Genomic DNA, 14,256 nt, shown 5'->3' with positions numbered 1-14,256 from the left:
TCGAAGGCGGCTTTGATTAAAATAAAACTACCTTTATTACACACGGGTGGAGAGGGAACAAAATGCCCCCAGACACTTTTATTCAGCACTAACAATGCCGACGGCGAAGAGGAACTAACAGGCGCACAGGGAAAGGATATGGGGAAGCCAGAAAAGAAGAGAAGAAGCGGTCTAAGTCGCTTTCCGCCCTGGTTCAAACAATAACTCGCTTCAGTCTCGTTGGCCTCCGCCACAGAGAGCGCCTCCATTTCACTAACACTTCCTTCTAATTCACCGCACCGCGCGGACGCGAGCTCAATGTCAGCCCAAATTACTTTTTCCTCCGCCGCGACCATTTTACAAAAGGCGGCGGGACACGCTCAGAGACTCCCCCCTCAACCGTCTACAATTTACAAATCTGAGCGCAGGCACAGCCGGTTGCTAGGGAGGGGTTATGAGGTCACCCGGAAGTACTCCTCGATAACCGTCAGCTGCCGGGCGGGGTTCAGCCGGGCCCGTTCCAACTGTGAGAGGCGGCCATTTTCGGGAAGAGTTGATAAACCAACGAATCCTCTTCTCCCGCGAAGAACGAGGCCGGAGGAACCGCAGAGGAAGAGGCGTCCTCGGTCTCAACCTGTCTGGCCGCTTGAGTGGCGAGAAGGATGCTTTCTTTTTCTACCACGGTGCAGCCCCAGGTGAAGGCCTCCCTAAGAGCAGCTGTGGAAGCCGCTATTGTTCTGCGTAGTTAGGGAGAACGGGGGCGGGAAGGGAAACGGGACCCCGAAGGAATGGTGTGAGTAGGGAGGTTCCGCCAGGGGGAGGACGGGAAGGCGAGGCTTCCTTGGCCCAATAAGTTTATTAGACAATATGCGGGAGAGGAAGGAAAAAGCCTTTGAAAATGTGCTGGATTTTACCTTCATGGAAGTTAGTCGAAGCCAATGAAAACATGCAAGACTGTAGCCCCTTCCCTGAAATGTAAAGGGATACGCTCTTGAAGGGCGATGCCTTCTCTAATTATCCTTTATTTCATTAATTTTTTTTAAAAAAAAAATATTTTACTTGCCTGCCTATCGCTTTGTGGAGATAACTTCCGTTCGTTAACTATGACATACTTTTGTTCTGAGCCTCCTGATTTCCAAATTTACTGGGGTGACTATGAATTGAAGAACGCATAGATGTTCCGTTTCTTAATGTTACGGGCTCTCTCTTAACATTTTCGCCATAATCTCAAGTGTCCAAAGCAAATACTTGAGTTTTTGAGCACATCATCCAAATGTTAAAAGTACCTTATTAAGCTGCCTTTTACTGGAATCAAAATCTTATTTTAGGTTCAAATGAGATCTGGGGAAAGTTTTTGGTAAATTCCAGGATTATGCATAATTCAATAGAGGATCTGTAAAATAATATGGTAAATAACCACTTTAATTCTTTTCTGATCTTGTATCCTGTTGAGTTGGGTCACAGCTCATAATTCCTGCTCATAATGGCTATCTAATTGGAGAAGTTTCCCTTGATATAGAACCAAAGCATTCTGAGGTCAGAAGGATACAAACTAAGATAATCAGAATCAATCTATCAAAGATCCAAGTCTTGTATTACAGTAAAAGATTGATCTTTCAGTCTTTAAAAAGCATATTTTTTTTATTTTGGCCAGTTGGCCAGAGCCAGTTTGGTTTGGTGTGTAAGGTCACTCTCAGACTAACCCATCTCACAGGATTGTGGGTAGGGACAATAGGAGGAAGTTGTGTTGGATAAATTTTCCACCTTTAATTACTTTGTAAAAGTAATAAAGGTGGGATACAAATAAATAAAAATATACTGCCAAAAGCTGTGACAAGTTGCATGTTATCTTTAATCTCAATTGATGAGAAAATGAGATGATTTTTAATGGAAATTACAAAAAAGGACAGTCCTTTTACCTCTATTATTTATTTATTTAGTAAACATATGCCACCCATGTAATTTTAGAATTAAAGACAAAACCTTAAAACAATAAGCAATAACACTTAATTTGATTTAATATTGACAAGATGAGAAGGAAGACGGCAAAATGTACACAGGGAGGAGATGGCATTTTATCTTTAACCACCTAACAGAGCAGGTCTTAAGGTTCTTTCAGAAGGCCAAAGAATTGGATGCAAATCTCATTTTGGGGGTAGGGCACAATGTTCATAAGGACAAGGCACGGCAGAAAAGGCTTTTCTCCTGGAGCTGCCAGCTGGAATTCCTTGACCAACAGGGTCCATAGCACACCTCTTCTGTCAGCATGGGTGAAATTGGGAATCCCATTAGGATGAGATGGTTCCTCAGATAGCTTGATCCTGTGCAATAGTGGCGTTTAAAGATGCTAATCAATACCTTGAATTGGATCCAGAAGCAAATTGGCAACCAGTGCAGCTTACATAAAATCAGTATAACATGGGTGCCATAGAGCCCCACAAAAACATTCACATAACTTATTTCTGCACCAGCTGTAGCTGCCAAATATTCTTCAAGAGTGTAGCCATGTACAGGATGTTGAAATAGTCTAACATGACATGACCAGGGTTTAAGTGACCGAGTGCAGGGATTTCTGATCCAGGAAAGGGCACAATTGGTGCACAGTACATAGTTGGATAAGCTATCTTGGCCACAGCTTCCATCTGCTCTTTGAGAAGTTGCAATTCCAAGAGAACTCCCAAATTGCACATTGGATCTGTTTGGAGCAGTGTCACTCCATCCCAAAGTAAAGTTGTTACAGTCCTGTTGCTGAAACTCCACACTCCAAAAGCCTCTCCCATCTTACCAGGGTTCAGTCAAAGTCTGTTGTTCCCCCACCCAAGCCTCATAACCTCAGCAAGAGAGCAGTGACAGCAACACTTTGGCCACCAGAGATGGAGAGGTAAAGTTGAATATCATCAGCATACTGGTGGTACTCCATGAGGGCAGATTATCTCACTCAGTGACTTCATGTAGATACTAAAAAGGAGTGGAGAGAGTACTGAATCCTGCAGCACACCACAAAGGAACAGTTGTGGACTGGACTTCTCATTCCCTGTCAACACAAATAGAGACTAGCCTTGGAGAAAGGAGTCAAATCAGCTCAAGACTGCCCAGTTTCAAATCTCATAGCTGGCCCAAAAAGGATACCACGGTCAGTGGTATTGAAGGCCATTGAGAGGTCAAGGGTGGATACACATGCCCCATCCCAATCTTGCCAGAGATCATCAAGTGCAATTATTCTGTTTCCATTCCATTAACTGGGTCTCAACCCTGGCTGGACATTGTGTATTAAATAGAATCAATATTCTTCATTTGTATTTACATTATTCAACTAATTGTCTTCTAAGAGTAACATTGTGCATTAATAGGGTCAGGGCTGTCAAACTCCCAGCCTGCGGGTTGAATGTGTCATGTGCTGGTCACGCCCACACCTGGTTTAACAAAGGGGGAAAGACCTGATACGAGTTTGACACCTCTGCTGTAGATGAAATACAAACTATGGACAACACATATTCTGCACAATTTATCATTCTGGTCTTAATATCAGTTTCAAGGCTCATACATAGATTGTAAATATTTTCAGTAAAATTATTGTTAATGTAACAAACTGTTTCAAAAATCTTTTATAGTATTTTTTCACAATTGGGAGAGGATATTAAATGTTCAGAAATATTTGGTGTCAGTAGGTGTTCTCTATTTCATATTAGATAAGATACCGGCAATACATGTTTTGCTTGTTTTCAGGTAGTTTTGCAAACATGATAAGTAAGTACATCATTATTTTCTATAATGCTATGCATATTCCCGGTTTTAGTTTTCTAATTTAATTAGCAGTTACAAGAATAATTTATTTCACAAAATCAAATATTAAAGTTAGTTTTGCGAAGTAAGAGGAATTTTTATACAATGTATTCTGCAGTAATTGATTGCTTCTGAAAAGTTTGTAAATATTTGCAAAATTAAACTAGTTTTTTATGGTTTCAGTGTTTCTGTTACTAAAATTTCTGTGATACTGATTCAGTATTTAAACTGTATTTTGAAATGTGCAGCAACAGCTGTTTACCTTGTTAAAGCAAACATAGACTTCTACATTATTCCTGGAAGCTTAGGGATTTTACAGTTATTTAAGAACAACCAAATTATATAATATCACATTGCCGCACTGGTCAAAAGGGCCCAGCAGAGATTATACTACCTGAGATTTCTCAGGAAACAACAACTGAATGAAAAACTGCTGGTGACTTTCTACCGCTGCACCATAGAGAGTATTTTAACTTACTGCACATGTGTATGGTTTTCCAATTGCACAGTGGTAGATAGGAAAGCACTCCAGAGGGTTAATGTCATTGCCCGGAGGATCATTGGTTGCCCTCTCCCCTCTTTGGAAGAGCTTTATAGCTCCCACTGCCCTAAGAAAGTTCAAAACATTCTTAAAGAACCATCTCATCCTGGACACCCTTTTTTTGAACTATTACTATCTGGCAGACGGTACAGGATAATAAAAGCAAGGACAAATAGGCTGAAAAACAGATTCTATCCCAGGACAGGAACTCTATTGAATTCTACTGTATAGTACATCGTTTCAGTTCAGTTGTATAGATTGTGAGGGGTGTGCTTGTGTTTTATTTTTATAGTTATAATGTACACTGAAGATGGCATTTAATTTTGTTGTATGAGGTGCAATGACAATAAAGTAAACCTAAACAAAACATGTGACTTAATATACCTTGTATTTTACCAGGTTACAGTTTCTTTGAGCCACCTCATAAATGCATTTCATTCACCCAAAAGTTTAACACAGTCTTTCATCCCAACATCCACCCAGTCTGTGCAGAAAGAAGCACCACCTGAACATGATGTGTTGAGCCCTGAAGTAAGAATCCTTGAATGGTGTAATTTATTTATGAATATTTTTCATATAATTTATACTTTACAAAAATATCAATAAGTGTACGTGATTTTTCTATAATATAAAAATGTTATAGACTTGGGTTGGAATTATGCGTCTCTGAGAAAAAAATTCTATTATATTGATAGGAATGCCTAGCTTTAAGTATGTGTCCTTCGGATTTCAATATGAATTCACAAAGAAATTAAATACATCTTTGAGATTAAGTGTTCATTAATTTGATAGCATACTCTGAAAGTGATATTACATGACTATTAAAAAGCATCTGAAATTTACACTCCCATGTTTAAATATTCTAATAATTTCCTATTGTAAAATAATGGTACAATAGATACTGAGTATGAACACATGTTTCAGATAGAATAAGCAAAAACATAGCTTTTTATAAATCTGGCACTTAAACACATAATAATCATGGCTGTCAGATTTTAAAAGTTAAATGTTATTTTTGAAGTAATCCAATTTTTAATTATAATTTGAATCCTTTATTATTTTTACAGCCATTACTTAATCTACGAGACCTAGGATTGGGTGATTTGAAAATTAGCCAACTTGATGAAGTACTGAACAAACTGATTCCTGGCTTTGGCGAAGAAAATAAAATACCCTCACATTGGCAAACGTCATATGTATCAGCAGAGTCTTTCTTTGAAAATAAATATGGTATGCTTTAGGATGATATTTTAACATATCTGGGCAGTAATTTAATTTATTCATAAACTATATCACCCATGAGTAATGCTTCTGTAAAGTGCTTTAATTCTATTACTGTTTCACTGTAATGCAGTTCCAAATGCAGAATTATTGCTAGTTTTATTTCTAGCTTTTGCCATTCCTCATCTAGGGTCAGCTTATTCAACACTATCTTGTTTACATCATATAGCTTGATTATACTGGATTAATCTTGATGACATTGATTGTAATATCAAACATAGTTAACTATAATTTGCAAATAAGGAATTAATACAGAAAATCATTATTTTAAATAAATAAATAGCAGTGTCAGGCCCAAACAACCAGAACTATACTTGAACAGTCCAGTTGGCAGTTTTCCTGCTCAAGCATATGTACAGGAATTTTCTTAGACTGACAATTTGCATCTGGGTGATACTAGATAAGGTTTCACAGCATTCAAGGAGGGGTTGAATGCTTCACCTTGTTGTGTTCACATAAAGATTCTAAACTAAATCCCTGTTTGACCCTAGCTTAGCCAGTCTCTTTCCTACAGGCAAAATTTTGTCTGCTCTTAGCCCCTTAATCCATCTTATTTCTAGTGCTATTATGTTCTCTTGAATCTGAAATATCCCTTGTGTTTATTTATAGAATTTGTATTCTGACTTCAACATAATATATGCCTTTTCCAAATATTAAGTAGACCATATTTGTGTATCTTCTTCAAAACTGCTACACTAATACACATACACACACACACACACACACACACACACACACACACGACAGGATTGTTAGAATGAAATATGTCTCCCTTAACTAGAGAAAAGACAGGATTGAAATATTAAACATGTAAATAAATAATTTCTCATTTATTTGCTTATTCCATCCTACCATGTACAGTGAGTCTGTGATATCATGGCTAAAGTTTTGGGCTGACATTGGAGAGACAAGTTATAATCCTCTTAACCATTCTTCCTTAGCCCAATCTACCTCACAGGGGTATTGTGGGATAAAATGAGAGGATGAAGTATAGCACACCACTTTCTGTTACTGAATGAAAGATGGAGTATAATTCAAAGAATGATATGGCTTTTGTTATGGTGGAAGTTAAAATCATCATAATTCATTAAAAATAGGATGTTTTTATAACAGGAAACCTTTATTATGTGTTCTTCCATTATCATGGTATAATTGTATTTGCAACTACATAGCAAAATTATTGTTGGAATTTGCATGTACAAGTTACTTTCGAGATGCTTAGCCCAGTTATACTTAAAAATCTATATTCACTCCAGTTTTCATGTTTAGAGCTTGCTAAGTGCAGTTCCCTGTTCAATATATGGATTGCACAAAGGCAATTATTACTTATCTGATGATGTGGGTTCATAATAGCAATCACAATAGCATTTGGACTTATATACCACTTTACAGTGCTTTACAGCCCTCTCTAAGTGGTTTACAGAGTCAGCATATTGCCCATAACAATTTGGGTCCTCATTTTATCCACCTCGGAAGGATGAAGGCTGAGTCAACCTTGAGCCCGGTGAGATTTGAACTGCCAAATTGCAGGCAGCCGGCAGTCAGCAGAAGTAGCCTGCAGTACTGCACTCTAACCACTGCGCCACCGTGGCTCATGGTGGTGGATAAACCTTTGCTATATTACAAATTTCTAATGTAAGTAGCATTTGGGAAGCTATATTCAAACCTAAATTAGCACCTGCTATTTTTAAAGAGTTTTTGCTTTTTGTTTTTGCACAGTTACTTAAAATTCAGATCCATTGGTCTATATAGTTCATTTTCTCCATTTCGTCTCCCATCTTTGGTTCTACTTAGAGTAGGAATTGGTCCTCAAGAAGCCATTAATCCAAATTTTAAACAAGGAATACATAGCATATATCATGTTTAACATTCACTTTCCTGACTTTCGAGAGAAAAGTAATCTGTTTACTCATACACAAATATTCTTTGTTCTCTTTCAGGTATCATAGCACCATTATAACTAAGCATAAAATATTGAGAGTGATCTTTGATTTTGTAACCTGTATATCATCATTGCAAAATTGCTTATTTAAGGGACTGTATTAGCACATTGTCTAATTTACATGTATCTGGGATGTATGTATATATGTATATAATTTAAAATTTTTAAATGCACAAGATCTTATTCCTGTAAGATTTAAGTAAATACTAAATAAGCTTTTTATTCTTTCCTAGGTTTTGCAGATACATTTAGGGTCTTACGTTCCTCTTACCTCTACAGACAGCATCTTAATCCTCCCCAGAGTATATGTTCCAGTCTTCAACATTGGCCAGGTAGGAAGTAAAAATGTTTCTTTTTCAAAAGTAAGAGAAATATAATTGGAGTTTCCATAAGTAGAACATGTATTCCTTTGTATAAAAGAGTTCTCTAAAAGCTTTTCCAAAGAAGAATAATCCCTTGTATTTCACTCTGTAGAAGGAGAACTAGTTCATAGTACACTACAGAACATGTAGTCCTTGTCTTATAACAGTTTGTTTAGTGACCATTCAAAGTTATAACAGCATTAAAAAAAGGGACACGATCTTTTTCACACTTACAAATGTTGCCGCATCGCCATGGTCACGTGATCAAAATTTAGATGCTTGGCAAATGATATTTATGACACTTGCAATGTCCCGAGGTCATGTGATCAACTTTTGCGACCTTTTGACAAGCAAAGTCAATGGGGGAAAGCCAAATTCATTCATCTGTGTTACTAACTGAACAATTGCATGATTCAGTTAACAAATGTGGCAAGAAAGGTCATAAAATGGGCAGCATTCACTTAACAAATGTTTTGTTTAGCAACAGAAATTTTGGGCTCAGTTGTAGTTGTAAGATGAGGACTGCCTGTATACAAAAATATTAATCATGCAGGCAATTATGGCCCTGTAGAGATTACTGAATTATAATTCCCAGACATTCCAGTGAGATGATGTTGGTGTTACATACAATTCAATACTTTTTGGAAAATCAAAAACATTTTATCACCAATATAGAAGGTAGCACTTCAGCCTTGAAGGTATTTTTAACATTTTAAAGTACATCTGATTAGTTATGCGATTTTAAAAAACATATTGCTATAGTACTCAATAAGACTGATTTAAGGCAGCACTGTATCATTTCTGATACCTCAGTTACAAGTGCATTTAAGGCCAGGAATTCGCATGTATACCCACTGTTTGCAGGCAAGTCTGGATTTACTGGGAGTTGTAATTTGAATTGTAATTTCTATAAAGTATGAAAATAAGTGCAATAATTTATATGTGAATAATTCCTAGTCAGTAAGAAACTATATAGAATAAGCAAATGTTTCAGAGAACTAGTCTGAAATACCTTGTTTAAATAGAATAGGTTTTAATTATTACCAATCTGTGTTGTAATCTATTCTGTGTAGTGAAGATTTCTATAGACTTTCCAGAGCTATCAGAATAAATTGTCACTGAACACTATGGGGAACAACATTGAGGATCTTTTACTCGTTATAACTTCAGAAGTTTGCATTTTTTAAAAACATTGTGGTTACTTCAATTAGAATCACAAACTATCAGCCCTTTTCTGCTTTGCAAATGTTATTTGGTTGTCAGAAGTTGAGTAAGAATAGGAATGGATGACACAGCAGAGCAAAAAGATGAACTAAAGTATTATTTATTTCTCTCTATAACTGTTCACAATTTCATCTTTATGTTGTTTGAATATATGTATAGGTAATTCTCGACTTGTAACCACAATTGAGCCTAAAATTTCCACTGCTAAGCAAGACAATTGTTAAAATGAGTCGTGCCCTGTTTTATGACCTTTTTTTGTTAAGCAAATTATTACAGTTGTTAAGTTAGTCTGGCTTCCCCCGTTGACTTTGTCAGAAGCTTCCTAAAAGATTACAAATGACAACCCTAGGACCATGGCACAATGCAACCACAGAAAATGCACACCAGTTGCCAGCACTCAAAGTTTGATCACACAACTGGGGAGATGTTGCAATAGTCATAAGTGAAAACTGGTCATAATTCGCTTTTTTCAGTGCCATTGCAACTTTGAGCGGTCATTAAACAGTTGTAAGTCGAGAATTTCCTGCAGAAGTGAATGCAAAAGCAATATTTAAAAATGGTATCTTTTTAACTGAGACAAACATGACATTCTAAAAAAAGAGTTCTGAATTTGCAAAGGGCTGTCTTATACATAATTGTTTTAGGGTTTTTTTTCTCTTTTTCTCTTTTTTTTCTCTTAGGTTTTTTTCCTCCCTGTGTGCTGTAGGTATTTTCTGATGCCTTCCTACTCCTCAGCTGCGTGTCATCTACCTCTCTCTTTCTTAGTTCTGAACTGAATTGGTCACTTATTTCACAGGCATCTCCTGCAGGACTTGAAACACACACAAACACAAAGTTACAAAAATTTTTCCTCTTATGCAGCTTATCGCTAACATGCTTAGAGATAAGCATGATGGCGGTTGGCAGGTTGTTTCCATTTATTTTATTTTTCTTGCCTCGTTGCTCTCATATCCTTGCATTCAACCATGAGATCCCTCAGAAAAAAAATCCCTTTAACCTGTATATGTATATATACAAAAAAATCAAGTTCTCAAATATGGTAGCTCACATTGCTACAATGGTGCTTAGGTAGCTATTTTGGTATTGAAAATGTGAATCTTTGCACATAGGATTGAGAAATGATTATACAGCTTTTTATGTTACAATATCAATTAAGGATCAGTATCTAAGCAGTATTCCAGATAAACTATTGAACACATCTCACTGTTTTCTCTCACATGTTCTTGGAGTATAATATCTCTTTTTCTGTATGAAGTTTTCATTCCGTCTCGGGGTTTTAAGACTCTGAAATCAAGAGCAAGACGGCTACAGTCCACATCAGAACATTCAGCAGAAGCAGAAGATGTAGCTCCCTCATTTGTAAAGGTAATTATGAGAATGTGCACATTATGTTTACAGCAGAATCTTACACCTTCTCCGGTGACTGTTACCATGTAATGTCGCCCACATACATACAGTAGTACATTTGAAGTTAGAAAATGTAGTCAAATGTCAAGCAGCTCTTAAGTTCCATAGAAATAGAAATATTACCAAGTGTTAGGGACTTTATGCATCAAGTTGGTTGTGCAAATAGGGTTAGATTAATTATATTTTTAAATAATTAGTACAGACAGTGAAGAATTAAAATGTATACATAAGTGAATATGCAAAATATTTTCTGTGAAATACTTGGAACAGACTGCACCTACTTGATATTTGCTAGATGTATTAGGCTTCTACTACCATAATAGCATAGCCGAGGATATCGGCTTATGGGAAGCAAAACTAAACAATTAGATTTCATAATTAATATATGACTTTAATTCAAAAGTTAGTAATCTTTGCATCTTAATATATAATTTTAAAAGTATTTTTTAAAAGACCAAATTATCACAAGATTGCCACCACTTGTAAGATTTTGGTACTCTTGCTTTAAAATCTTATAAAATATTGATAGTTCTCTTTAAATCTTGGGACAGTTTATTGACATTTTTAAAGATTTGTCTATTTAAAATTATTTAAAATTTCTAGGATTCTCAAAAATGTGGGTGATAGTGTTACCAATCCATTCTTTATTTAGTTACATGTTTATTATAGTTTAGTAATTTTATATGACAAGCACATTTCCTTGATTGGTAGTTTTAAGACTTATTCATGTAAGGAACTAAAACATGTTTATTTGGGGAATGCACATTAACTTAAAAGTTCAGTAGGAGTTCTTGGGTTTAGAACTGTACTTTTTGGGGAGGAAATCACTTTGTAAACGTCCAGTGTATAATCTTTTTTTTGTTGTTGCTAAAATTAACCTGTGTATGTGGAATGGAACAACTCTTCCTGGCCATCTCACCAGAGGTGACTTGCCATAGCCATCTCGCCATGGTTGACTCACCATGGCCAACTCACCAAGCGACAATTCAAAGTGAGTTAACTCAAGAGAGGGACAAGTAGAATTGCAGCTCACCTCAACCCCAAGAACTTCTATCTTGAGAAGATTCAAATCTAAAGCAAGATAACACAATTCACTTGTCCCTCTCTTGAATTATCCCATGTTGAATTGTCCTGCATGAGTTGACCAGGGGCGAGTTGTCCCTGTCCTGTGTAAAGCTTTTTAAAAACAAAGGTTTGAATAATGCCATGAAATTACATATGACAGAAATATAAACTATAAATACTTCCAGAGAAATTGTGTTTTAACATGAGATTTGGTGATTTTAAAAAATAATAAATATTTCCTGTTTTGTTCTTAGGGTCTTTTACTGAGAGAGAAAGTATCTGAGATTGAAAGTTTAGACAAACTGATGAAAAGAAAAAACATACCTGAAGCTCATCAAGACGCTTTTAAAACTGGGTTTGCAGAGGGCTTTTTGAAATCACAGGCACTTGCACAGCGTACAATTGGTCAGTTAATCTGTTTTGTTAAAGCAGATTTTGTAATCATTTGTAAACTTCCTTTCCTTTTCTTATTACTTTTTATTATTCTGTAAATTTCCTTTCCTTTTAATATTGGGAGAACATATTTTAAATAAGTAGTAAAATTAATTCCTTTATGTCTGTTTTGTCTAGTGATAGGTAAGTACATCTCCCCTCCATGTCTTCATCACATGTAAAATGATCAGTGTTTGTTTGTAATAGTTTTCTTGTTCCTTTGAGGGCAGTTCCAATTGGTGTTACCAGATGGGAAGAGACGTAGCTATAAGCCCCTGCTTTGTGTTTTTTGCACAGCTTGACTCCCCATTCCTAATAGATATCTATGTGAAGTTGCTGGGTGAGGTTATCTCTTGATACAAGGCTAAGTATCAACAGTGTTCATACTCAGCTATACATCTTTGTTTCAGGCCATCCAAGTTATTAGTCTGTAGAGATTCTCAGTCATCCATGTCATGGTTTGCAAACATGATCTGGATAACTGAGAATCTCTACAGATTTTAGCTAAACAATTCAGGATGAACAGCCTTCGAAATGTGTGGGAGTAGGGATGGATTTCCCCCCCAAAAATTGCAGACTACAGGAACTCAGATGATCCTGAGGACATAGATAAACCTCCAAGTGCTTCAGCGACCCTCTAAAAGGATGCAAATGGCCAGCTGTCTGCAAGGAATATAAATCCTTCCATTGCCCACTATCCTGTCAGAGTTGAAGAAGCTTCTTGGATAAGAAGCTAAACGTCTTCAAAAGAAAAAACAAGAAAGTCCAGTTGCCTTCTGAATAAAGCATATTTGGGGCACCCAAAGTTACTGTTTCTTTCTCGATGCCTGGAAGCTTTGAGACTCTGGTTAGGGAAAAAACATTGTTAACCTAGAGAGGATAACATTCCTCAGACTAAGTTGTGCAATCAGAGGGTTACTGCTTGAGGGGTGGATGGCAGCTATAGCCAGGCATAGCTGTACCATGCACTGTACTATCTTGAGCATCAAATGTCCCATTCCTACATTGGGAGGCCCTTCCTATAGTCACTGAAGACATATTACCCAGTTGAATTATTGCAGTGTAATGTATGGGAGGGGGGGCTTCTCTTTAAAAAAATTGGACGGTGTGAAACAGTGTCAGTTTGAAGGACCCAGGAGGCATGCCTTCCCTGTTACAATGCCAGTCACTTGAAAGATTCTCCGTCCTAAGTTTCAGACAGCCCTGATCCTTGGGAATGTTCTGGAAGCCTTAAAGATCTGGTTTTTTTATTCAGAGGCCAAGAGGTGTAATACGTATGTTTGGTTTTTGTATTGTCAAAGAATCTGTAAGGAGTCTCAACTTTTTTGTTTTAAATTGGGTGTTTATGATATTTTATGTTGTGCTTATTTCAGTTTTTGTCAGCTGCACAGATTAATGTAGTGAATATGTGCACCATAATCAACTGACTAAACAAATATTTTTTTCTCTTTCAGATTCCTTAAGACGAACTCGATTATTTGTCTTTCTAGCAGTGTTGTTTGGTATTTATACTGTGTTAAAAAGCCAGTTCTTACCTAAAGGCTCGTTTTCTGATGCTGGTTTGTTAACTTTTCACTCTACTACATTTTAAATTTATTATTATTTACTATTTTATTATGCTGTCCTAGACTTAAATTTAAAAGTCAAGTTATTCTGTGTCTGATTGTTAAGGAGTATATTTTAAATAAAGGAAAGAGTTTCCTGAAATATAATGGAAAAAAGAGAAAGAGATTATTTTTATATCTGTATGCTTTATATCTGTTTGAAGTATTTTTGAATAGGATATATAGAACACAGCTTGCATATTCTTCAGATTAGATAAATAATCCCAGCAGATTTAATACCATAGTAATGCCTCCTTTGTTTTCCAGTATCTATTTATTGTAGTATCAGCCATTTCAGAACTTATATATTGAACAATATCAGAATTTTAATTTTGAATGACATATTTTGTATCTTTTTGAACCGTTGGGAAGTCTTTGATCAGTATTTTAATTTTAGAAAAATTGAAGATGTTCTTATTGTAGAAATCAGATGCCTGGATGATATGAGTCTAAAATTTGATATGAGTGGAAAAAATTCTAATTGAGTAAACAGCTGCTAATGGTTTGTGTAAATACTGAGACTGAAGCATTGTCAAAGCTGGAGGTATTGGTGTGTGTGTGTGTGTGTGTGTGTGTGTCTGTGTAGTCACTTTTGGATCCCTTGTAAGAGTGAAGGGAAAGTATAGTTTTTAAAGA

At 36.3% G+C, this 14,256-nt stretch overlaps 1 protein-coding gene across 2 annotated transcripts in view; it reads left to right on the top strand.

Annotated features, from left to right (window-relative positions):
• Nucleotides 1–479: 479 nt before the first annotated feature.
• Nucleotides 480–14,256, top strand: part of YME1L1 (YME1 like 1 ATPase) — a 30,246-nt gene continuing 16,469 nt past the window's right edge. For both annotated transcript variants that reach the window (XM_026672166.2, XM_026672165.2), the window contains exons 1-7: nt 480–674; nt 4,703–4,834; nt 5,371–5,533; nt 7,760–7,858; nt 10,368–10,477; nt 11,839–11,989; nt 13,471–13,575. In XM_026672166.2, coding sequence (XP_026527951.1) covers nt 642–674; nt 4,703–4,834; nt 5,371–5,533; nt 7,760–7,858; nt 10,368–10,477; nt 11,839–11,989; nt 13,471–13,575 — 793 coding nt within the window. In that variant the 5' untranslated portion in view covers nt 480–641. The remainder of the gene's footprint in view (nt 675–4,702; nt 4,835–5,370; nt 5,534–7,759; nt 7,859–10,367; nt 10,478–11,838; nt 11,990–13,470; nt 13,576–14,256) is intronic.

Source organism: Notechis scutatus, chromosome Z (genome assembly GCF_049901735.1).
Source record: "Notechis scutatus isolate UNSWTSFEM ecotype Mainland chromosome Z, rNotScu1.2, whole genome shotgun sequence".
Taxonomy (NCBI): Eukaryota; Metazoa; Chordata; class Lepidosauria; order Squamata; family Elapidae; genus Notechis; species Notechis scutatus.
This window is presented reverse-complemented; position numbering and strand designations above follow the sequence as displayed.